Source organism: Cornus florida, unplaced genomic scaffold (assembly GCF_030987335.1).
Source record: "Cornus florida cultivar Cherokee Brave unplaced genomic scaffold, ASM3098733v1 CherokeeBrave_3.0.0_Hap2_Chr05, whole genome shotgun sequence".
NCBI lineage: Eukaryota > Viridiplantae > Streptophyta > Magnoliopsida > Cornales > Cornaceae > Cornus > Cornus florida.
In genome coordinates, this window is record NW_026775575.1 from 65,569,656 (window position 1) to 65,595,180 (window position 25,525).

Here is a 25,525-nt window from a genome sequence, read left to right on the forward strand (position 1 = left end):
AGAGGATACAAAGGATGCAGATTGGGAATTACTTGATAGGAAGGCTCTTGGAACCGTCAGATTGACGTTGTCAAAGTCAGTCGCCTTTAATAACAAGAACGAAAAGACGACGATGTCCCTTATGGCAGCCCTTTGCTAGTATGTATGAATAGCCTTCTGCAGCGAACAAGGTGCACTTGATCAAGAAGTTATTCAACATGAAGATAGTCGAAGGTGGTAAGTTCAACAAACATCTAAATGCGTTCAACGAGATAGTTGGGCAATTAGAGTCTATTGATATCGACTTCAAAGACGAGGTCCAAGCACTGGTAATTCTAAGGCAGTTTACCCGAGAGTTGGAGTGGCATAGTTACAGCGATCAGTAGCTCTGCAGGGAAGACCAAGTTGAAGTTTGATGAAGTTGTGAGCATGATTCTGATTGAAGAAATCAGAAGGCAAACAGCAGGGGTTTCCACCAGTGGTTCGGCGTTGAATGTTGAAAGTAGAGGCAATGGTTCAAACAAGAAGAAGGGCAACAATAATAGAAACAGAGGCAGATCCAAGTCAAGGAATAGAAGGACACAGTCTCAAAATTTTAGGAATTCCACAGATCTCAATGACATTGAGTGTTGGAATTGTGGGAAGAAGTGACATTACTGTGTTGATTGCAGACTTCTAAAGAAGGGAACCGACAGAAAAACTGAAGCAAATTTTGTCTCAGAAGAATCAGATGATGCATTGATATGCTCTTTGAAGAGCAAGGCGGAGTCATGGGTTTTAGATTCTGGCGCATCGTTTCATGGCACCTCAAACAAAGAGCTATTTAATAGCTATGAACCGAGTAACCTTGGTAAGGTGTATCTTGGTGATGATCAGCCTTGCAACGTCGTTGGCAAAGGTGAAGTGCAAATCAAGTTGAATGGGTTAGCTTGGAAGTTGAAGGATGTGAGACACATCCCTGACTTGAGGAAGAATATGATTTCGGTGGGATAATTGTCAGATGACGGTTTTGTTACAACCTTCAATGGAGACTCGTGAAGAGTTTCCAGAGGCGCTATGACCATTGCACGTGGTAAGAAATATGACACTCTCTACGCAACTACCAGTGCTTGTGGGTTTATAACAGTTGCAGAAAATAGAGAAGATCACAACCTTTGGCACCAGAGACTAGGTCGCATGAGTGAAAGGGGGCTCAAGATTATGCACTCAAAGGGGAAACTACCAGGCATACGGGCAATTGATATTGACTTCTGTGAGAGTTACGTGATGGGCAAGCAGAAGAGGGTCAGTTTCAAGAAGAGTGGCAGAGATCTCAGAAAGGAGAAACTTAAGTTAGTTCACACAGATGTTTGGGGCCAACCACTGTTTCATCCATTGGCGGAAAATCCTACTTCATGACTTTCATTGATGATCACATGAGGAAGGTATGGGTTTATTTTTTGAAGCACAAATCTGAGGTATTTGATGTGTTCAAGAAGTGGAAGGCCATGGTAGAGAATGAGACAGGTTTGAAGATCAAGAGGTTGAGATCAGACAATAGTGGTGAGTATGAAGACACTGGGTTCAAGAAGTTCTGTTTTGATAATATGATCAGATTAAAGAGGACTGTGCAAGGAACCCTACAGGAGAATGGGATGGCAGAATGAATGAACCAAACATTGACCAAAAGAGCCAGAATCATGCGCTTACATTCGGTCTACCCAAACAGTTTTGGGCAGAAGCGGTCAATACAGCATCCTACCTAATAAATCGTGGACCATCGGTGCCTTTGAAGCATCGAATACCAGAAGATGTATGGAGTGGCAAAGAGGTAAATCTTTCATGGTTGAAACTTTTTGGTTTTATTGCATATGCGCATATTAGTGACCATGCTAGGGGAAAGCTCGACCCCAAGTCACTAAAATGCATCTTCGTTGGGTATGGCGGAGATGAGTTTGGTTATCGACTCTGGGATAATCAGAACAAGAAAATCATCAGAATTAGAGATGTGATTTTCAACGAGAAGGTGATGTACAGGGATAGAGATACAGCACAGTTAACTAGTCCTGTACAGAGTAAACCTGAGTTTGTTGAGTTGGCTGATAATCCAGAGAGCATTGATGCAGAGTAGACAGATGAAGATTCTTGGCCAGAACTCACAGAGCATAGTTCACCGCGGATTCTATCTCCTATGCCTGCACCTAAAAGGTCTACGTGACCTCATGTACCGAATAGGAAATATTTGGATTATATGTTGCTCACAGATGATGGTGAACCTGAATGCTATGATGAAGTATGTCAAGTTGAAAATGCTAGCAAGTGGGAGCTTGTAATAGAAGATGAGATGAAGTCCCTTATCTCCAATAAAACATGGGAACTAGCCAAGTTGCCCATGGGGAAGAAAGCTCTTCACAACAAATGGGTGTACAGGGTAAAAGAGGAACACGATGGTTCCAAGAGATACAAGGCAAGATTAGTGGTCAAAGGCTTTCAGCAAAAGCAAGGCATTGACTACACAGACATTTTTTCCCCAGTTGTGAAACTAAGTACCATTCGCTCAGTTCTTAGCATTGTTGCAGCAGAAGGGTTGCACCTTGAGCAGTTAGATGTCAAAACTGCTTTCCTCCATGGTGACCTTGAGGAGGAGATTTACATGCAACAACCGGAGGGTTTCTCAATCAAAGGGAAAGAGAAACTAGTGTGCAAGTTGAAGAAAAGCTTATATGGTTTGAAGCAATCCCCGAGGCAGTGGTACAAGAAGTTTGATGGTTTTATGAAGCGACATGGCTACAACAAGTGCAACGCTGACCATTGCTGTTACTTTAACAGGTTCAAGTCAAGTTTCATTATCCTTCTACTTTATGTTGATGACATGTAAGTGGCAGGTTCTGATTTTGAAGAAATCAGCAAATTGAAGAAGCAGTTGTCTAGTGAATTCGAGATGAAGGATCTTGGTGCAGCGAAGCAAATTCTTGGGATGAAGATTAGCAGAGACAAACAGAAAAGTACTTTGCCTCAGGCTGAGTACGTTGAACGGGTTCAGAAGAGGTTCAACATGAATAATGCTAAGGCGGTGAGTATTCCTTTAGCTAATCACTTCTGATTATCTCAAGATCAGTATCCGAAGACAGAAGATGAGAAAAACTTTATGGCTAAAATTCCATATGCCTTAGCCATTGGAAGTTTGATGTATGACATGGTGTGCACAAGACCAAACATTGCATATGCAGTGGGAGCAGTAAGCAGATTCATGAAGGATCCGGGCAAGCTACACTGGGAAGCAGTAAAGTGGATATTGAGATATCTACGGGGTACCACAGACAGATGTTTATGTTTCAGAAGGGGTAAAGTGAAGCTACATAGTTATGTAGATTCAGACTTTGCTGGTGAGGTGAATCACAAAAGAAGTACTACCGGGTATGTGTTCATGGTGGGTACAACTGCAGTTAATTGGGTTTCGCAAATACAGAGGATTGTAGCGTTATCTACTATAGAGGCAGAGTATGTGGCGATGACAGAGGCCAGTAAGGAGATGATTTGGTTACAATGTTTGTTAACAGAGTTGGGATTCGAATAGGTGAAGAATGTTTTGCACAGTGATAGTCAGAGTACGATACATCTGGCAAAGAATTCAGCATTTCATTCAAGGACCAAGCATATAGGACTTCGGTATCACTTTATCAGATCTTTGTTAGAAGATAGGGTGTTGACACTTGAGAAAATACTTGGCACCAAGAATCCGGTTAACATGTTGACTAAGACAGTGACCATGGAGAAACTAAAGTTATGCACAACTTCAGTTGGTCTTCTAGCTTGAAGACGAAAAGAAGTGCACCGACATGTATGGGACATGCATGAGAAGAAGATGGAATGGGTTTACAAGTGCTCCAGACTCTAAGTGGGAGATTGTTGTGGTTTTGTGGAGTCTGATTAGGTGGAATATTTTTAGGAAGATTTAATTATGTGGAAACTTCAAGAGTACTGAATTTTAGGAAAAATTCAGTTTCCAAATCTGTTAGGGAAAATCCAGTTTCCTAATCTGATTTGACTTCCTTATTGGTTTAAGGAAAATTCAGTTTCCTAATCTGATTTAACTTCCTTATTGGTTTTGGATTCTACAAAAGACAAATTCTTGTAGGACAAGTTTGGGGACTCTATAAATAGGGTGAGAAAGTTAGAGAAAATTTTGTGCCAATACAAGAGAGAACAATTGAGAGAGATTGAGAGAAAATTCTCTTTATAATTCTTCATCTTTTTCATAGTGAATTTGTTCGGTGTGCTCCATGAACGTAGCCCTAAGATTTGGGTGAACCATGTATATCTTGTGTTCTTGTGTGTGATTTTTTCTTTTTCTTTGTGATTGCTTGATTATTCCTTGAACAACATGCGTTGTTATTTTGCGTTTCCTCCACAACAACTGGAATCAAATTCGGTTGATTGTGTAGTGCAACTCTAACAATGACTACAACAGAACGATACCTGATTGTACTTAGCGGCAAACCCTAATGGCTAATTGAAAAATTAATTACTAAAAGTTTGATTATTTCTTTATTAGAATTGTGGAAAAAGTAATTTTAGGGTTGAGAATTAGAATTCTTATGAGTAGTTGAGAGGGTAAAAAATGAATAGAAAAGGGAGAGAGTAAAAAAGGAATAGAAAAAGTTTGATTGAAAAGAAAATCTAACAGGATATATAATAATAAAAACTTATTTAAAAAATATATAAAATATTATTAAAATAAATTAATGCACTGAAATATTGAAATTCAATAATGTGATTTTTTTGTACTTTTAATAATACTAGTGAAACTCACTTACGATGTGAGTAAAAGTGTGTGTATAATTGTAAATATTCAATATTATATATTTTATTCACTAATTAAATTTTCTTTTATTGAAATTTCAATAATTCAGTTTTTAAATATTATATATTTTCATCTCTAATTAGATTTCCTACTTCTTCTTCTACTACTACTACTATTATTATTATTATTATTGTTATTATTATTATTTTAGACTAGTATATTATTAAATAATTTTTTTAATATTATATATTTCATTCTCTAATTGGATTTTCATTTATTGAATTTCAGTATTTCCTACTACTATATTATTATTATTAGTATTTCCTTCTCTAATTAGATTTTCTTTTATTGAATTAAATAAATAAGTTTTTTTTAATGTTATATATTTTCTTGTCGGATTAGCTTTCCTTTTATTGAATTTAAGTAGTTTAATTTTTAATATTATATAATTCCTTCTCAAATTAGATTTATCTATATCTATATATTTTCTTCTATTGAATTAAATAAATAAGTTTTTTAGTATTAAAATTTCCTTCTCTAATTAGATTTTCTTTTATTGAATTTCAATGGCTTAATTTTTTAATATTGTATATATCTCTTATTAGATTTCCTTTTATTGAATTTCCGTATTTCCTACTAATATATTATTAAATAAATTAATGTACTGAAATATTGAAACTCTTTATACTTTTAAAAATACTAGCAAAAGTGCCATAAAAAAATCTTTGGAAAAAAAAATTACTTTTGAAAATTTTTCAAAATTATAGAAAATAATAAGTTGAAGAATTTAAGTGTAGAATTGAAATAATAAGTTTCATTTTTGTTCGGATTAGATGAAAGAGAAGGGAAGGAGGATGTAACACATTAGTTTGTTTGTCAAAGAGAGAAGGGATGAGAGAGATTACTACTATTGACTTATTGAGTTGGCTCATTTAATTTTGGGATCTCTTGAAAAAATTGTGCAAAAAGGTTCAATCTTGGACCCCTTGTTCAAATTTCATAAGAAATTCAAAATATTTTCTAGGGTGAACTACAATAAACTCTTTTTTTTTATTTGTATTTTTCACTAAACTCTCATTTTATATTTTTTTTTGTCAAAAAAAACCTCGCAATTATTAGAGGGGGTGATTTAACTAATGTCTATTAACTAACTATTAAACGGAGGTGATTTAATTCTCAAATATATATATAGAAAATAAATTTCAAGAAAAAAAAACCTAGATTTATATTTGAAAAAAAAAATTAGGCATTATTTTGGTAGTGTCCCTTTAATAAATCTATATAAAATGAAAATAAATAAAAACCAAATAAATGAATGCATAATATAAATCTCAAATATATATATATATATATATAGCAAATAAATTTCAAGAAAAAAAAACCTAGATTTTTTTCCTAAATAAAAAAAAAAAACCTAGATTTATATTGGTCTGAAGGCTAGATGAAAATGAAAATATATTTAAATAATATTTAATGATACATATTATATATACCATTATATTATGATACAAATTATATATAATATTATAATGATGGGTAAATAAAAGAAGTTGAACAAGAAGAAGAGTACATGTTGTTGCAATGGTTTTTTTCCAATATAAATCTAGGTTTTTTTTCCTTGAAATTTATTTGCTATATATATATATATATATATATATATATATATATTTCAGAATTATATTGTGCATTCATTTATTTAGTTTTTATTGATTTTTATTTTATATAGATTTATTAAAGGGACACTACCAAAAATAATGCCTAATTTTTTTTCCCAATATAAATCTAGGTTTTTTTTTTTCTTGAAATTTATTTACTAGATATATATATATATATTTGAGAATTAAATCAACCCCCTCTAATAGTTAGTTAAGCAAAATTAGTTAAATCAACCCCTCTAATGGTTAAAGGGGGTTTTTTGACAAAAAAAATAGAACATGGGAGTTTAATAAAAAACACAGATAGAAAAGAAAAAGGAGGGTTTAGTATAGTTCACCCTATTTTCTATTTTGTTTTGAATTTATGTTTGGTTTTTAAAAAAATATTGAATTTATTGTTTTGACGTAAAATATTTTTAAACAGTTATTATTTTTTATTGTCAAAATAATATGTAAAATATTTTACTTAGGAAAATCTTGTACGAATTTTTCAGAAAAATGACTTACCACTCTAATCACGGTAAGTCATTTTACGCTCTCCAAACACATCGTCACCGTGACTTACCCTCCCCCTTCTCTCTATCTCTCTCCACCGTGAAACCCTAGACCATCGAACGTATTGATCCCTCGATTTCATTCAAACTCTTGAAGAACTCTAGAAGGTATTAGCTCTATATACATGTATATATCTGCATATATATATATGGTCTCTCTTTTTAGCTTTTGAACTTTTCGATTCCATTCAAAATCGCATTCAGATTCGTTGGTGGTGTCCAGATTTTCATCCATTGGGATTCTGGATACTACAGTCCAATTCAGTCTCTGAGTCTTTGCCCCTCTGTTCTCTCTTCTGTTTCGGGTAGCAGTTTCTAATATCTGTCTCTATACATATGTATGTATGTAATGTATTTTTGTATATTAATATGTTACGTATATTTGTATATTAATATGTGCTTTTGTGTATATTTTGGGCTTTCCATTGACTGTATGTTTGATGTTTATATTTTAATAAGTATGTATGGAAATGATTTCAATGATTAAAACCCAAATCAGAATTTACTTTGTATCTTTAATCATTTATATCATATGATAATGGGCTGAATTGATCTTTAATCATTTCTATCATATGACTATGAGCTGACTTTTAACACAAGCACTATTTTTACTAAATGCATACACACACGTATTTGTATATTTATATCTAACAAATTACCCACCAATGCTCATCAACCAGATATAATTTTTATTTTATTTTATTATTATTATTTTTTTGGGCTTGTTTCAATTGATCCTGTGTGATTGTTGGCATGTCTAGGATGTGTTATTTGGTGGGTATTTATTATCTTGTGGAATTGGCTTTTACATATTTTGCTTTACAACCAGATGTAGCTCCTGTTTTTTGTTGTGTTTTAGCTTTGTTTACCTGCTTGCTATACTTTAAACTGTGCTAGATATGGCTTATGTGAACAATTAATGTTGTAAAATCCTTTTTGTTATTTCTTGAACTCCAAAGTATATATATTGAAGCAACGTGATGTTTTCTAGTTTTTACCATAGGAAAGACTTTCTTATCGTATGATCTAAATAATTCCTTTACTTTCAAGTAAGAACTAATAAGAGATTTTGTATTCTTCAGACATGATCTTTGTTGCATCTCTTTTTCCTAATAGAATCCCATGATCATTTCTCATTATTCATTTCTCCTTCTATTTTTGTTCACCGAGTTTCTGAACTTTTCATATCCTTTTCGTCGGACATCTATCTCATTTGTTTTTCTCTATACGCCTAACCATGTTAGTCTAATAACCATATATCAAGAGAGTATGAGCTTTTTTATTAACCAATTGAAACAGTTTTTGAGATATTTAAAAACTCAAATAATCTTTCAATGAAAATTTCAATATATAAGAGCTTATTTTTAGAAAAGCTTCAAACATATCAGATTAAATGAACACCGCCGGGACTCCTATTGGCAAATGACACCCCTCTTCGATTTTCAATAAACTCTTAATTCCCTCTAAATATATTCAGATTAATTTGTATGGGTAAGTCTTAATAAACGTATACTTGTACGATCTCCTACTATTTTAACATGTATCAACTAGATCAATGATTCTGCCCAAATAAGCTTTCTTCCACCAGAATAACATGAACATGTGTAGTTCAAATAAAGATCCTCGCGTTACTGACACATTGTATGCTTAAAATCAAATTGCAATTTCTATTATGGCTAGGCTTCTTTGATTCTCAAAACACAAATCATAAGTGCTAAATTATTAATCCTAATTTATCAACATTAGCCTCCTTGTTTGATCCTGACTTCTAGGCTTCCGAGCATTGTGATTGATTCACCTGTTCAAATGAGATGATTGTTATTACAATGTTGGTACAAGTTTTAGAAGAAATATGTATATCCAGTGGCAGGAGGCCCAGAATCTGATCTTCCCAGCACAGACTAAGTAAATAGATAGTTGCAGTGTGTGTTTTAACAGTTTGTGTTCTAATGCATGTGGCATGAAAGGTAGACTGGCAGTTGTTCTATGGGATGGTTGAGTACTTGTAGAAAATATTAGACCGATCGTGATAATCTTTGGTATTATTATTTTCTTATTTTGTGCTTCTCACGGAAATTTGTTTATTGAATTCAGCAAGTTGATCCTTTTCCCTTTTTTTGCTTGTGGATTATTGCCAAAAGGGAAAATAGTTTTGGAGGCTGGGATTCTAACAGCTGTTATGGTTGTTAGCTTAACCCTCAAACACATTCTGGAGAGAGGCAAGGACTTCAGCTTGGTTGGGCCTTTTTTGTTCGCGTCTGTCCTTGTGCTCTACATATTTTCTCTCATTCAGGTACATGAATGTTTTCTCTGTTTGGTTAGCATGTAAATGATGTTTCTTTCTGACAATTATTAGTTATAACACTACATTATCTCTCAAGGAGACCACTTAAGTTTGCATTTTTTGTTTGTTTGTTTGAGCCTTAATGTATGATTGTATTTGTTGTCTTATATTGACAGATATGGGAAAAAAAGGAGAAGGTTCGAAGCAGTTTAGGTGGACAAAACCAATGGAGAGAATGCTATTGAATATTCTTGCCGATGAGGTGAATAGAGGGAATAGACCTAATAATAGGTTTAAAGTTACTTCGTTTAATCGCGTAGCAAATGCAGTAGCAGAGCATTATGGAGTTGAATGCTCATCCGATCATGTAGAACACCGTCTTAGAACCGTAAAAAATGTATGGTCGACGATAGAGCAACTTCGTGAAAAATCAGAATTTGGATGGGATGAGAACGTGAAGATGGTAGTAGCTAGTCCAACCGCATATGATGAACATATTCAGGTATGTTCTTTTCCATGATCAGTGTTGTTATTTTAATGAATATTGAGCGTTTATAGTTTTTGAATTTTAATCTCTCTTTTAATTCTATAACAGCTTAATCCTAGTCATGAAAAGTACCTCAACAAAAAGATCGAAATGTATGATGAAATCTCTCTAGTTGTCGGTAAGGATAAAACAAAAGGAAATTTTGCTAAATCATTAGCTAACGTAAATTTGGAAGCTAGACCGGTGGTTGAGTTGGTGCCTTTAGATGATAGCCTTGGTACTGAAGAAGCATCAATGGATGAAGATATTGGAAAAAGGGTGAGCTCATCAAGTACAACGCCATCCCAATCAAGACAACATGGCAAGAGAAGTCGCACCTCCTATGAGACAGATCTACTTGAAAGCATTTCGGCAAAACTTGGAGAGGTAGCTGCTGCACTTAGTAAGTTGACTGACAATGGATTCGATATTAACAAGCTATATCAAGAGGTGATGAAGACGGGTGGTTTTGATGAGGAGTTTCTTGCCACAGCATTTGATTATTTGGTGCAGCATGAAATGCTTTCTAAGGCATTTCTTGTCAAGAATGACAGGCTTCGAAAGCTTTGGCTTAAAAAGTTTCAAAAGGAAGCACATTAGATGGTGAGAGAGAGAACTAAAGTCAGTAAGAACTTGTTCACTGCAACCATTCGGGGTATATGGACTGATGGCAGACTATGACCAATTCCAGATCATAAGGGAAAATCAGCTCTATGTGAAAAAGGTGCATGCTTTGCATAAGGTCTAGTTTCTTGGTTACTGGATTGACGACGGCAGTCACGGCATGAGTTGGTTATCCAGAGCAGGTGCGTGCAAGCCGTGGTGGAATGGTTGACACCGCGCAAGGTGCAGGAACTATGATTCTTCCTTAGATTTGTGAAGGAATTGTAGAATGCATATTGGAGGTCTGAAGCCTGCTGCTCAGCTAGCTAGAGGGATTTTCTGTTTGGTATTGGTTCACTTATCTATCTTCTTACGTAATGTTTTCAGTTTATCTTCTGTTGTTTAAGACTGTTGAGCCTCTTTCTTGGTGGGTGCATGGATGTTTTTTAGTTCTATTTTCTATATGAATGTTTTTTTTTTTTTTCTTTTTTTTCATTGTATTGCTGGATCTTCTTTGAGTGGGTATATACTATAATAATATACACTCATTTATTGGGGAAAGAAAAAATTGAAACTGATGTGTAAACTTTGCCTCAGCCACAGGCCGCACAAAGGTCTTGGCCAGTTCTTTGGGTCATTTTACTCTTGTAGAGGGAGGGGTTTTTTTTTTTTTTTTTTCCTTAAAAAATCATTTTCCGAAAAAATTTGGAAAATATTTTCAGGATCTTGTATAATCCCCGGAAAATAAAAAAAAATAAAAACATTTTACATGAAAAGTTTTACATGGTGGAGATAAAAAGAAAAACGATGACTAACAAAAAACGCCCGCTCATTTGGTCAAAACTATTCAATTGTAAATCCCATAAGAACAATGTTCATTTTTTAAAAAAATTATTTTTATATTATGATGGATAGGAAAAAAGGATTCCAAAATTCATTTGGTTGAAAAAATTGTTAAATGAAAAACAAAGTTGAACATTGGTAGTGCAAATTGGACGGGTTGGGGATCAACAACATTTTTTTGAGTACACCCCTTGACGCCATTAATGGTAGTCATTCTCTCAGATCCGATCTCGCAACGCCATTAATGGTAGTCATTCTCTCCCACCCGATCTCACAACGCCCTCGTTGCGGTTGGGTAACTTTTCCCGGGGTAGGGATACAGACACTTCCAGGCTAGGCACTTGGCGTACATTCGATCAAGAATTGGGTTTGGCACTGATACCAATTGTAATGGGCCGGATGCTTCGCGATCCGACTCAAAAGTTTAAGCTGTTAGATGGAGTTAACACCCAACCTATATATACACCCATTTAGATATGAGACACTTGTAACACCTAACTACTAGGTTTGAATATCATTTTCCTTTCCTATACATGAAAGTTTAAAATTCTGTACAGAGGTATTATGGATACGAAAGGAGTTGTTTGGTTGTGATAAAAGTTCACACCATCAAAAAAAGGGACAATTAATTCCAAAAGTAATGTTACCATCCTTGGTATATATTTATAGAGCTTTATTAAATCAAATTTCAGTTTCTTTCATCAGTAAAAGCCATTCTATCAAATAATAAATGTCAAACAACATTAACTTGTGCTTTTGAAACCACCATTTTCATTTAAAAGACCAACACCAAGTGCCACATGAATTTTGCACCTATATAAAAGCACACAGTATCAAACCATGAAAACAACTTCAAAGAACTAGAGTTCATACTTGGCTTTTTCTCTAATGTAGATAAGAAATCTGAATACATAATGGAAAAGGTGAAGTTAGTTGAGAAAGTTGTCATTGTTCCTGAGAAGCTTACGGAAAAAAGGCGAATTTTCTTATCGAACATAGACCTTGGCCTTGTTGCTTACCAAGAATCAGTGTCTTTCTTTGATCCTCCACAAATGAGCTTTAGTCAAGCTTGTAAATACTTTTACTGCGCGCTTGGTCGGTTGTTTGTGGACTATGACTTTTTTGCAGGCCGGCTCGTGCCATCTATGGAAGACAGCCGCAGACTAGAGATTGATTGTAATGGTGCTGGTGTTGTGGTTGCAGCAGCAACAACCGAGACCGAGTTGAGGCAGCTTGGCAATCTTACGGCATCAAAGCCAGAGTTTAAGCAATTCGTTGCTTGCTTGCATGAAAAGGGTGAAGAACAGATGGAGATAACACACATGCCACTTTTGTTTCTCCAGGTAATTCATGGTAGTCCAATCACATACGGGTTTGTTTGGTTCAATTTTTTGAAAACAGTTCTCAAAATCTGTTTTTAGAACTATCTTTTATAGTTTTTTGAAAACAGTTTTCGTTTTCTGAAACTTGCTTGATTTGTCGCTCAGAGAACATTTTTCAAAAACTCATAAAATTGTTTTTAGATAATTATAAAAATAGTTATTCAGAAACAGACCTTTTTATAATTGTTTTAAGAAAATTAACCAAGGTTTTTATACAGTTTCCTGACTTTCAAAACACAAAACTGTTTTCTGAGTGATAAATCAAGCATGCCCTAAATTCTTGAGAATTGTTTTTTTTTAAATAGGTCTTACATTTTAATGAATTTGATGATTAAAGTTTATAAGATCAAATCAATGTTTCAAGATTACATTTAGACAAAATTTGACACACTGAAATGGCCTAGGCTTCATGATCTTGTCATTCAATTCAGATTCTTGGTGGTGAAAACTTTAGTTAGGTACCAAAACTAAAAGTGTCATCTTATGGCAGTTAACACAGTTGAAATGTGGAAGCTTAGCAATGGCTTCAAGATACAACCACTGCATCATGGATGGGGTAGCAATTCACGAATTTGCGTCTAACATGGCTGCTCTCACTCGAGGTGAAGAAATGGTTGTCGTGCCAAACCCTGACCGGATGATATTCAAAGCGCGAAACCCCCCTGAAATCAATCACCCTCACTATGAGTACTCAAAAGCAACAGAAACAGACGACTTGTACACTGCCCGTTGTCATGACACCACAATTGAGCAATCTTCATTGCAGCATTGTCACACTCACCTCATCCATTTGTCCCGGCAACGCATTGCCAACCTAAAGAAGGCTGTCCTGAGGAAAGGGAGACTTAAAAACTGCACCACTTTCCAAGTTGTAGCTGCAAAAATATGGAAAGCGCGGAGCATTGCAATGGAAATGCACGACGAGAAGACTTCAACAATGTTGTTCCCGGTCAATGTTAGGAAAATGGTAGTGCCACAAGCACCGGTTGGTTTTGCCGGAAATGCACTGATTAATGGCTTTGCGCGAGCAAGCGTGAGGGAGCTGAAGGAGGAAGAGGACTATGTTTTTGTGAAGAAAGTGCAGGAAGGGATAGAGAGATTGGATGACGAGTATGTGAGGTCTAGCATAGATTGGTTGGAGGTGAATAAAGGAGTGCCTTGTAGGGAAAACACTTTTTCACTGGTGGCTTGGTGGAGATTAGGGTTAGAGCAAAATGAGTTTGTATGGGGAAGAAGCAAATGCGACACTACTGTTGTGATTAAACCTGGTTTGGTGTTTTTGTTGCCGGAGCAGAAAGGTGAGGGAGGCCTTAACATCTGCCTGGAATTGCCTGAAAATCAAATGGAGGAGTTTCATAGGTTAATGATGGAAGATTGACATATTGACTACTCACTTGATCCTTTGGTAGACATTAGAAAAACAATAGGGAATTATAAAAGAAAATTCATGATGAACTTGCAATTATGAGAAGTTATTAATGTTAATCAGATAAGTGCGCTTACTAAAATTTTAGTTTGTTTGTAAGAGTTTTTGTTTTTGTTTTTTTTTTATTTGTAAAATAATTTTTTCTCTCCTATCTTCCCACGTTTGGCTCAACTCCTGAAAATAATTTTAGTTTTTCGAAGCTTGACCAAGGCTTCAATGATTACAAAAATCAACAAACAAAGATAACTAGATTGAGATTATACATTCTGTCAAAACAGTTGGTGGATTAAAAAAGAACTAATCTATTCAAAGGTTCACTTTCAGATCTCACTTAAATGGAGAGAGCATAATTTCTTAGCCAACATTGCCAAATCGAAAGCCAAACAAGAAAAATAGGTATCAAAATCACAACTAAAGCCCCAATGTCCATGAGAGAACCAACAGAGACAAAAATCTTGTAGCAAAAATGAATCAAACCTTTGCTCTTGACAATCTCAAAATATGGAGAAGATCAGAGGAATAAGAAAATTTCGCAACACAAGAATTTGCTTCCATACAGTGTTAGGAAAACAACTTAAGTAAGTTGGCAACACAAGTCACTTTTGGTGTTTTGAAGGAAATTATTTTACAGGTAAAATATATTTGATTTTTAAGTTGCAACAAATACCAAAAATATCTGCTTGGTTTGTAACTCTAAAAACATTTATCAAGAATTTAAAAAAATATAGTGAAAAATTAAGGGATCTTTTGGCAATGTTTCTATTTCATGTTTCTTGCTTCTGAAACGATAAAAAATAGATATAAGTCTGATAAACATGTTTGGTAAATTTATTCTTATTTTTTATTTTTGGAAACATGTCCCCAAAAGCCCCTTTTTATGAGACAAAAAAAAAAAAAGTTATTTCCATTTGTTCCCAACTAATATGCAAACTTAATTAAATTTATACGGGTTTATTACTAATATTTTATTTATATCTCTCCTAAACTTTTTAAACTTATTCCCTGTTCTCTCTTTAATTTTTTATTTTTATTTTTATTTATTTATTATTATTATTTTTTAAACGCTTGAAAAAATTCATACCAGTGAATTGAATCAAGAAACAAATCAACTTTACCACACAATGATTTTCTAAACTTCAAAAAATAGAAAATATAAATAAGAAATTAGCAACACATAAACACAAACTTTACCGAGCAATAAGCTGCTAGTGAAGATTTTTTTTCATTACTCCTATCAATCTCAAACGAAACCTAGCCCTCACTCTCTTGAATCCATCAACGAAACCCTAACCTCAATCACAGAGGATGATTGTTTGGAGCTTCGTCTTTTGCAAGTTTCACCTTCAGAGGAAAACCGCCCAGGTACACTGGCCTTGTTCTCCTTTCTTCCTTCTCTAAACTTTCCATCGATCTCTATGCTTCTGCTTTCTTCCTTCTCTGAACTCTCATCGATTTTCTAATTTTTTTCTTCAATCGCAGAAGTTATTTCTTCAAGCATAGAGGATAAGCCCTAACCCTCTCTAACCCAGGTACTATTTTACAATTTCCCCTAGAAATTTGTAGGGTCTCTCTGTAAGGTGATAATTTCAATCAATTAAGTTGTCGTTAGTTTCTGCTGAGATTATAAGAAAAAAAAGGATTTTTCCCCCTTTTGAACTGAAAAATTGTCCAATATTATACATTTATATTTCATGGATAATGTCACTAATTCCATATATTTTCATGGCCATGACTCTTGCTATGGACCTACAAAGGGAAGATGGTTACGGGCTGCCACTTCTTCTTGGTTTATTAATTGATATTAATGTGATTAATTAATTATATAAATTATTGTTATGTGAATTTGTTATCATAGTTAGTTCATTCTTTATTAATTGTTCACTTAAACATTTGATAAGAGCTTGTTACCCCATCACTCTTCTTGAAAAATTATGAAGACAACATACATGTCATCACTCTTCTATATGTGCTTGATTTGGCTTCCTGTTCTGCTAATGTAGTTATCATTAGCATTTTGGAGGAAGGGTTCTTTCTTTCTAAGTTCCAATTGAGAATCATTTTTTTTTGCTTCAATTGATGTTTTGGCTTGCTGCTAATGTTGTTATCGTACGAATTTGTTGCATTGCCATGACAACAACAGCCTTTAACCCAATTAGGCAACAACTCAAACTCATCTTCTTTTCCTACTATTATTAGGATTTAGGACTTCCATATAATTGCACAGTCTCTCTATAAGCAGAGAGTTCATGAAGTATATATGTTAACCCATACCAATCTTTTGTCTGTTCCTCTATGATTTAGTGCAAGAATTCTCTGAAGAAATATAGCAACAATGGGAAATCGCAAGGCAAATCGCAAGAACAAAGTAAAAAAATGTATTCCAGACCGTATCCTAGCTTTCAAAAGAGAGAAAATGGCAAACCGCAAAAACGAAGTAGAAGAAGACCTTTTTGATCGTCTTCCAGACCATGTCCTAGATTGCATCCTCAGCAAAGTGGTGGATGGCAAGTCACTAGTCCGTTGTCTCACCGTCTCCAAGCGATTCGCTTCCCTCCTTTCCCATATCAATTCGGCCACACTTGAAATTCAGGATATTGATGACATGACGGCCGTTGGTGGGTTCGTTAGGAGATTCAATACAATAAAATCTCTACATCTAAAGGTTCCCTCTCTCTGTTTCTGCCGCAACAGTCCTGAAGGATGTGTATTCAAGTGGAAGGTCGAGTATGGCCTCAAATTTAACTACTTGGTTTTTCTCGCTTTTGAAGAAGAAGTAGAAGTACCACCGATAGACAGGGGATATAGGGTACGTGTGTTATTTCATACTACCATGGCCATCGGGAAACTTTTTCACTTGGAAGATGTAATGAATACTCGAACTTTTCGGAAGAAAAAAATATCATCATCTGTGTGGTACCAAGATTGGGACCATAGTTATTACAGATTTGAAAGAAATAGGGAAAATAGTATTTCACAGACAAAGCTTTATAGACACAAGTAAGAAAAAGGAAATTGCAGAGGATGATTTGCTATATGAAACCGAACAGGTACACGTGCATATGAAGTTGTGGTCCGTGCCTCAATTAAGTTTACCTTCATCCGGGTATGAGATGAAAGACGCGACTCTTGGGAGGATCAGACGCTGCCAAAGGGAAAAGGAATGATGACTGCGAAGATGAAGTTGAAGATGAAGATGATGATGACTGCATAAGCCAGAATACTGACGATGACTGCAAAAGCGATGATGACTGCAATGGTGATGATATTTTTTTTCAGGACGAAGAAGATAAGGTTTATAGAGAAGCAGCGGCAGTGATTTTGAAGAACAAAAGTACGAGTCGGGGAGAGTTCCTGGATTGGTCTCGCGGTAGATGGTTCTGATTGTAGCAATTCTGTTTTTGGGTTTTTTTGGATCTATCCGGTTTGTTGCAATGTTGGGGGTTTAGTGTTTGGCGAATTTTCTTCTGGTTATTCCAATGGATTTCTTTACCCAGTATTGATGTATTGTTTAATTATTGATGTTTGGCGAATTTTCGAAGTTGGTTATTCTAATGCATTTATTTACTCAGTATTTAATTGTTTAATTGTTTAGGAAGATGGACTAGTTAAAATTTTTGTTACTACTCCATTACACGCACACACACACATATATATATATATCCACACAATTCTGGAGCTCTCTACTCATGCCACAATTCAGAAAGACTCTTAGAACGTGTTGTCTTTTCTCTGTTGAAACGTGAGGGAATGAGTGTGCCCTAACACAAGAAAACTGATTTCTAATTTTTTTTTCCTTCCAATTTTATGATAAATTCTAATTTTATTATTTTAAAATCATAATTATGTTTGCCTGCAAGTTGGGCAGGGGTTGGGTTGGGTTGGGTTGGGTTGGGTTAGCCTGATGTCCCTAAATATGGGCTTTCAAGTAACCCTAACCCAAATTTTCTCTGGCTGGACTGGTTGACTCATTCAACCCGGGTTTTCTTTTTTTCTTTTTCCTTCAAATATGCAAATTACATCTTTGTTTGAAAATATGTATTTTTTTTTTTTCTCGCGGCCCGTTGGTATTATCACTTAAGTATTCAATTATTAATTTTTGTGTGCTTCCAATTCTAATTTTATTTCATTAATACAACAAAAATAATACTTATCTTATTTTAATTTTATTTTTTCAAACAAATATGCGAAAATAACATTTTTGGTTTTCTTGGCTTGAAAATCAATTTTTTTTAAAGAAAAATTTATTGGTTGATACTTGTTAACACTCATTTTGGTAATTGGGTTTGGGTTACAGTTAGGCTTGGTGAAGAGTGACACAATAATGAGTTTGGGCCGTAAACATATTGGGCTGAAGACATGCAGTAATGAGTTTGGGTTATGAAATATTTTAGCCTACTTGGACTAAACAATTAACTTGGGCTTCGTTTGGAATAAGTCTTAATGCAATTAAGAGGAAGATTGGGTTTTACATGGATTATGTTTGAAAGATCAGCAGATAGAACTTGGTTTGAATGACATGGCAAATTTTATACAAGCACAAAGCTACATGCAGGGTACTGCAGATAGGATAGCAAATTTTTGAACTTTAAATACATTAGCTAAGAGTTATATATTTATCCTGTATTTAAATTTAGTTGAGAATTAGTATTCAGTTAGGATTAATTTAATTTGAATAATTATTTAGTTGTATTATAATACAACTAGAATGCTTGTATCTAGGAATTTGTTTTACCATTTTCTCTATAAATAAATAAAGAGGCATGCTGTACTAGAGGTCCAGCACCCATCCTTTAATTTATTTGTTTGTTTTTTCAAGCCTTTCTTAGAATAGCTTCCTTGCTACTTCTTTTCTATCTCTATCTCTCTCTATATCTCGATATTTTTCTCTCCCTCTTTCTCTCTTTCTCTATCTTTCTTTCCTTATATTTCTTTCTATATATACTTCTTCCCTTTTATATTCTCTAAAACTATTACTATAAATTATTCACTGCAAAGTTCTTTTAACTAAGACAAGTAGAACTCATTAAGGAGTTTATTTGTTCTCTTTCTCCTATAATCGCCTGAAGTCAACCATCCTTAAGAGACTGCAAGTTGACAACTCACAATTGAACCATATATTTGGTTCTGGCACGCCCACAACATCTCAATTTAAAATCGGCTTAAGCCGGCCGATTTTAGCGCCGACAATACTGCCATTTTTTCTCTTTGAATTTCTTTAGCATTGCAAAGACATCTATTTATCACCTGAACTTTTATGCGGAACACAAAAGAAATAAATTTTTGTTTCAGAATTGTACAGGAGTTAAAATGGTTTTCGAAAAAAAAAAAAATGGTTCTCTGATAATTTTCATTCATACTATGATTTGTAAAATATATATCAGAAACTAAAAGACAACAAGATGCAGCCTCTTGGAAGCCAAGAAGGCCATACATTCCTGGGACCTCTTTGACTTGGTAATAAATTTAATTTGGATTTAAAAAAAAAAAATTCAGATTTGAAAGTTTTAAAATATAAAAAAAGGGTTTCAACTCGAGCCAAATCCAAAACATTGTTGGGTTTTGAAAACCCAACCCGATTTGAGCCCAATTTGTGAATTTCATAACCCAAGTTTCAAAATTTTTGGGTTGGGGCCCACCCAAGTTGCACCCCTACCACCATCACATATTGCCATCCTTAGCATTATTTTATCAGCATGACACTCTTAAGTCTTACCATGTGACTAGTTCTACTTCCTCAGTTTTTTCTTGTCCTGGGTACGGTCTGCTCAGCTTATCCTCTACTTTTCTTACACTCTATAAGACCAATCATCAGATATGTTGCATGCGTGACGAGTCCGAATATGAATGTCATTGGTGTGGGCCATGACACACGGCAAGTCCCACACAATTGTTATTCAAAGGCTCATCACAAGGTGCGAACATTGTGGCAAGCCAATGGCTTAAAAAAAATTGTTTTTACTTTGTTTAGCCCTGGCCCTGCAACCTTTAAAGTTTAAAGTTGAATCTCAGGCCAAATAATAATTATAATAATAGTCAACATCATTTTGTTTGGTTGGGCCGGTTACTTTATTAGTTAGCCACATTAGTCCAATGGATTGTAGTAACTCTATGTGTTGACTATTGAGAAATTTTTAAATGGTTCCGACCAATCATCACTAGACATGTAGGTAAAAAAATTTGAATAAAACTTATACATTTCTGACACAATTGCCTATATGTCCAATGGTGATTGACTCGGTACCAATGGTCCCGGGACCATGTAATAATTTCTTGTATGTTTTCATCTGTCCATATGGATGCACTTAGCTACTTGTTTTCTTGGGGCTTAGTGTTGGTCCCTCCTGTAAAAGCGAACAGGAATTTCCTTTCTTCAACTTTGTGCTTGGCCACAAACTTTCCCAATGAACGTTTCGCGTTTGGATGCCTACCTTTCTCATGTTGTTTAAGTTGCATCTCCCATGTGTTTTCTTATTTGTCAATAATCGTTAGCATCTTATTAAATCGTCTTTTGATAAAAAAAAAAAAAAAAAAATGGGCTAATGCACTTTTCCGCAAAATGGTAAGCCTCTGCTTATCATTAACATCGGCGTGAGTTAAAGTCTTCTTAGAGAGAAAATTTTCTTCCTTGAATTTATCACTACTAAAGGAAGTAGAAGTATTTAGCACTAACCGCTCCACAATATCATCTACTATATTATTATGCCCGAGGAAGTAGAAGTATTTAGCACTGCCTCAGGAAGTAGAATCTACGCTTCCAAATAAATAAGAACTACGTTTGTTGGGTAAGAAAGTATAGCAAAAGCAAAGAATAAATTTTGAACATTTCTATTTGATAAATATGATAAATCAAAACACAAAAGGAAAATTAAACTTCCCACGGGTCTGGGCTTTTTACTTCCCGCGTTTCGTAAGAACAAACCATTAATCTCAATAAAAAGTGAAATTGAGAAATTTAAAGTGAAACGACCCAAACACGGGGGTCCGGATCATTATCCGGGTCCTTACCCGAACCCGATGTCATCTAAGGGCATTACGGTTATTTCTAATGTTGAATTACAATTACTACGTCATACAATGCTTTGTAGTGTACTATGGCATCAATGACTAAATAGTATTATAAGGGTAAATGGACTGGGCTGCGTCGGTCGCCTGACAGCCCTCGTTGGCCGGCCGAAATAGGAGGGTCAGTTAGCTGACAGTGTTGGTCAGCCAGCCAAAACGATGAACCTGAGAACCCAAATCTCTGTCTATAATCGAAATGCACTGTCGGTCGGCTGGCTCATATCACCAGTCGGCCGACAGGCCTGGTACTAAAAAATGTGTAGGTTTTTGGTGCCTAAGGCCCCAAACACAACCGGGCTTATATGTGAGCCTAAGTTTGGCATAAATCTGTCCGAAGAACATTCACAAATGACCAAAATATACATGACATTCTAATATATAAAATCAACTACACAATGACACAAAAAGAACTTGAATTCATTCATTCATCATCCATACTTTACATCTAAACCATAGAAATCCATTTCGTCATATACATGTCCCAAAAACATGCTTAAAATGCTCGAAAGAATAAGGTTATATTTACAAGGTCACAATCCTTAAGGCCATTACATAACATTTACCATGACTTTACGAAAAGGGAATTTAGATACAAAGGATGTCAAAAAACAATCTCATTTGCCCACCTAAGCTTGTGGGGAAACGCCATCCATCACTTATTTCCCGTGACCTAAAAAATGTAGAAGAATGATCACAAGGCTCAGTAGAGATTGCCTAAGTTGCATCTCATCAAATAAGGTAAATAATAACATGCCTTACATACAATGAATAGGAAATAGAGAATAAGTCATGCAAGGAATTACACACACCACATCATCATCAAGTAACATCATAATCATCATTTAAATGCAATACAATGCATGAATGCTCAATGCAACCATATCACACACTCTCTTCCACACCCACATACACACACACACCTCAAAAACATGCCAATTAGTCAGACTTTGTTACCTCCACTGTCCCTAGGGAGAATTTGTTAGTCATCCATGGCAAAGGGTAACTCCCAACTATCATTTGGGGTCTGAGTTCGCTAAATTACTCATAGGTACTTCATGTGTCCCTATTAACCAATTAACACCGTCGGCATAGGGGTGACTCCATGACTACCAAGTTTTTTTGAGAAAAACCTTTTTCCGAACTAGTCAAATCCACAATTTTCAACTTTTCAAAATCCACATTCTACCACCTCACATTCCCACCCATATGCCTCCTCATACAACCACATCAATGACTATGAAATGATGTCAATGCTATGTGGATAAATATCATGCTAACATGCTCTTCTCAAAATTTAAAATAACTCAATTTATATAATTCCAATGAAAGCAACATAGACAAGCCATATATGCAATCTATACATTTGCATCACATATAACATGTTTGAAGACATATAAGCTCTCACATAACATCTTAATTAGTCACATAGCATATGACTTTCACATAGCATTCAACCACATTGTCACATATAGCATAATAATTACGATTACAATTATACATATGTAACCCTAAGAGGTAACTATTCAATTGAGCATCAATTTAACATGTTAGAGGTGGGGAAAATATAGCAATTAACTACCAAATCTAAGGAGTTCAACAATTAAACAACTCTACCTTGAATTGAAGCAAAACCCCCAAAATTCCCTAAATTCAAAATTCACCAAAAATCACCCAAATTGAACTTTGCTCCAATCAATTCGAAGCTCTTGACACGCTTTTCGACTTTGTCTTTTACGTTATCAACAAATTCTAAGTGGAAAAGGATGGATCTAAGGCTTGTAACGTGTAAAAATATATATTGTAGAGAGAAAAAGAGTAATATAGAGAGAGAAAGGGATTCACGGCAGGGAAGAAGAAAAGAAATGCAAAAAATTAGTCTTCTTGACTCTTATGTCACGCGGTTTGTGTAACAACCCTCACTCTAGCCAGATACAATATTATCCACTTTTGGTTGCCTAGTGTGTTAGCCTACTGGTGCCACCTGCACACGCTCACACACACCCGCCCACAAGGTCACCACAATCATCCCCCTTTGGGACCTAACGTCCCTATTGGCCACACTTCCGGTTGGATCAGATTCTGATATCATTTGTAACAACCCTCACTTTAGTTAAACACAATATTGTTCACTTTTGAGTCCCCGGACTAGAGACTTCCCAAGGGGTCACCCATCGTGGTACGACTCCAGGTTAAGCATGCTTAACTCCGGAGTTCTGGTAAGTTCACAGCTAGTACGACTTTAAAACGTGTCGTGTCTTATAAGGGTACGGTGTTGAATTTACATATACACTTGTCCCATCCACATCCCAAGCGATGTGGGATTGTGCACCTGTAGCTTACCCAGTGTGATAGCCTACTGGTGCCACCTGCACACACACCCGTCCACAAGGTCGCCACAGCTTGGCCAAAATGGTCCCACTTTGATTAAAAATATCTTTAAAAGCCCTTTTTTTTTTTTTTTTTTTTTTGCAAAATACCCCAAAACATGATATAATCATACACATAAGCACCCTATTACATAAATATGTATCAAATAAAATAATGAAGTGCAATGATCCCAAAAAGTAGCCCCGAGTACGAAAAATCGAGGTGCGGGACCCACACAGGAGCTCTAGGGCCAAAATCCCAAAAAATGCCAGAATGACCCTAAATGCATTTCTAAGAGTTATGAACTCGAAGAAATGTCCCAAACAACTCTCAGGACTCACATGGTACGCCGAACGATGTTTAGCGCGCAAAATGAGGCGATAAATAAATAAATTCAGAAAATTAAAATAGTATCCGAAAATAAAATAAAATAAAAATTGAGAAACATTACACAAAGATCTTTATATCTGTTTGAAAACTGAGATATATACAATATATATATATATATATATATATATATTGTTGTTTAATTAATTTAAATAATAAATAAAATGGCATATTTTATTTCTATTATGTTATGTTGCTTTTAAGATTAGTGCACAACATGGATGTAAAAGCAACAATGGACCATTAATGATTGTAGGTGCATAAAATATCAGGAAGAACTTGTAATGTCTGTAATTTAAAAGAAAAAGAAAAAGAGAAAAGAAAAGAAAAAAAAAAAGGTGGGACCCACTAATGTTTAAGTGGTCATAAGACCACGTTTTTGAAAGCTCTGTAATCTCATTCTCTTTTCTCCCGTCTCTGTCTATATCTCTCTCGACTTTTTGTTTTTTTTTTTTTAGTTTACAAATTCAAGTCTTAATTACTCCCTCATCTCTTATCGGATTAAGGTACCGTTTGAGGCAAAACGAAGCCCACGACGAGCTTTACGCATACATACCATCAATTTCAGTTTTTGTGCACCCTTTGGATTTCGAAATTTAAGACCAATTTCAAGGGTTTTGTGCAATCTTGAGGTAGGAGCTTCCTAATTCACATTTTTCTTGCACCCTTGTGAGTTTTCTACTTTATCTGTGATATAACATGCTTAATTGTGTTAGTTGTTGTTTTGAATGCCATGATTAGTACCTATGTGAATATATGAAGCTTGTTTTAATGTTGTTATATGAGAAACATGTTGTACCATGAGTTTATGCGTATTGTATTGTTCTTATGCTATAAATGATGTAGGAAAGCATGCTCTAGTGTGTTTTATGATAATCCCTCATTGATTTAACATTAAAGGCATGAGCTATACATGTGAATCATAGGGTTGCATGATGGAAAAATGTTTTGAAACGGAAACGGGGAATTTTGGGGATGTGTTTTCGATGAAATGGTTTTATGCGAACCTGATCGCTGCGAGGTTACCAACGGGCCGGAGGTTAATATAGCCTAGAGGGGACTAGGGAGTCGCCTTAGTGTGGTTGAGCTAGCTGGGCCCATAATGACGCCGCGGGGTTACCAAGGGTCAGGAACACTAGCCAATCCTCCTCTTGTGTCGCTGCGGGGTCACCAAAGGGCGGGCTGTATTAATAGTTTGAAAGTGATGATCTTGAATTTGAAAATGGGGAATGACATCGGCATGTATTTGTATCTCCATTGCATCTTGTCATTTGTGTTGAGATTGGTAACCATGTTGTATCCTTCCCCTACGTTGTATGATCCCTATCCCCATTGGTCTATGCTTTGTTTGGATTCACTGGGTTTCAAGAGGTGCGTCTTAGGCGTCACTTACTGAGCATATTTGCTCACCCTACTATTTATATTATTTTTTCAGGTCTTGGAAATGAACCGGTGGACGACAATCCACCTCAAGCTTGAAAGTTGTTAGAAGGTTGTTTGCTATTTTGTATTTTGACCATTCTATGTATACTCATAGTTGTGGAAATGTAACTAAGTTAGTATTTATGGCCTTATAACTTAGGAACGAATTTATCTTTTGTTTGATGTAAATGAAACTAATGGAATTGTGGTATATATTTCCATGTAATTGTATCATATAACATTGTAAGACAG

General features: G+C 35.2%; 3 protein-coding genes across 5 annotated transcripts; all 3 read left to right on the top strand.

Moving 5' to 3' along the window:
* The first annotated feature begins 6,927 nt into the window (after window positions 1-6,927).
* LOC132306676 (uncharacterized) lies at window positions 6,928-10,962 on the top strand. Of its 3 annotated transcripts, none has more exons than XM_059804174.1 (4): window positions 6,928-7,079; window positions 9,066-9,264; window positions 9,432-9,757; window positions 9,851-10,962. In XM_059804174.1, the coding sequence occupies exons 3-4, from the start codon at window positions 9,434-9,436 to the stop codon at window positions 10,379-10,381; spliced, it is 855 nt and encodes a 284-aa protein (XP_059660157.1). In that variant the 5' UTR covers window positions 6,928-7,079; window positions 9,066-9,264; window positions 9,432-9,433; the 3' UTR covers window positions 10,382-10,962. The 3 variants fall into 3 exon arrangements, with proteins under 3 accessions (XP_059660157.1, XP_059660156.1, XP_059660158.1); XM_059804173.1 differs by having other exon boundaries at window positions 9,113-9,264; XM_059804175.1 differs by having other exon boundaries at window positions 9,162-9,264.
* A 1,014-nt stretch (window positions 10,963-11,976) lies between these two features.
* Window positions 11,977-14,375, top strand: LOC132306675 (acyltransferase GLAUCE-like). The gene is made up of 2 exons (XM_059804172.1): window positions 11,977-12,570; window positions 13,100-14,375. The coding sequence occupies exons 1-2, from the start codon at window positions 12,142-12,144 to the stop codon at window positions 13,985-13,987; spliced, it is 1,317 nt and encodes a 438-aa protein (XP_059660155.1). The 5' UTR covers window positions 11,977-12,141; the 3' UTR covers window positions 13,988-14,375.
* A 675-nt stretch (window positions 14,376-15,050) lies between these two features.
* LOC132309385 (uncharacterized) lies at window positions 15,051-17,603 on the top strand. Its single transcript, XM_059807700.1, has 4 exons — window positions 15,051-15,397; window positions 15,515-15,564; window positions 16,337-17,032; window positions 17,094-17,603. Exons 3-4 carry the CDS (start codon window positions 16,368-16,370, stop codon window positions 17,197-17,199), a joined length of 771 nt encoding a protein of 256 aa, XP_059663683.1. The 5' UTR covers window positions 15,051-15,397; window positions 15,515-15,564; window positions 16,337-16,367; the 3' UTR covers window positions 17,200-17,603.
* The last annotated feature ends 7,922 nt before the right edge of the window (window positions 17,604-25,525 follow it).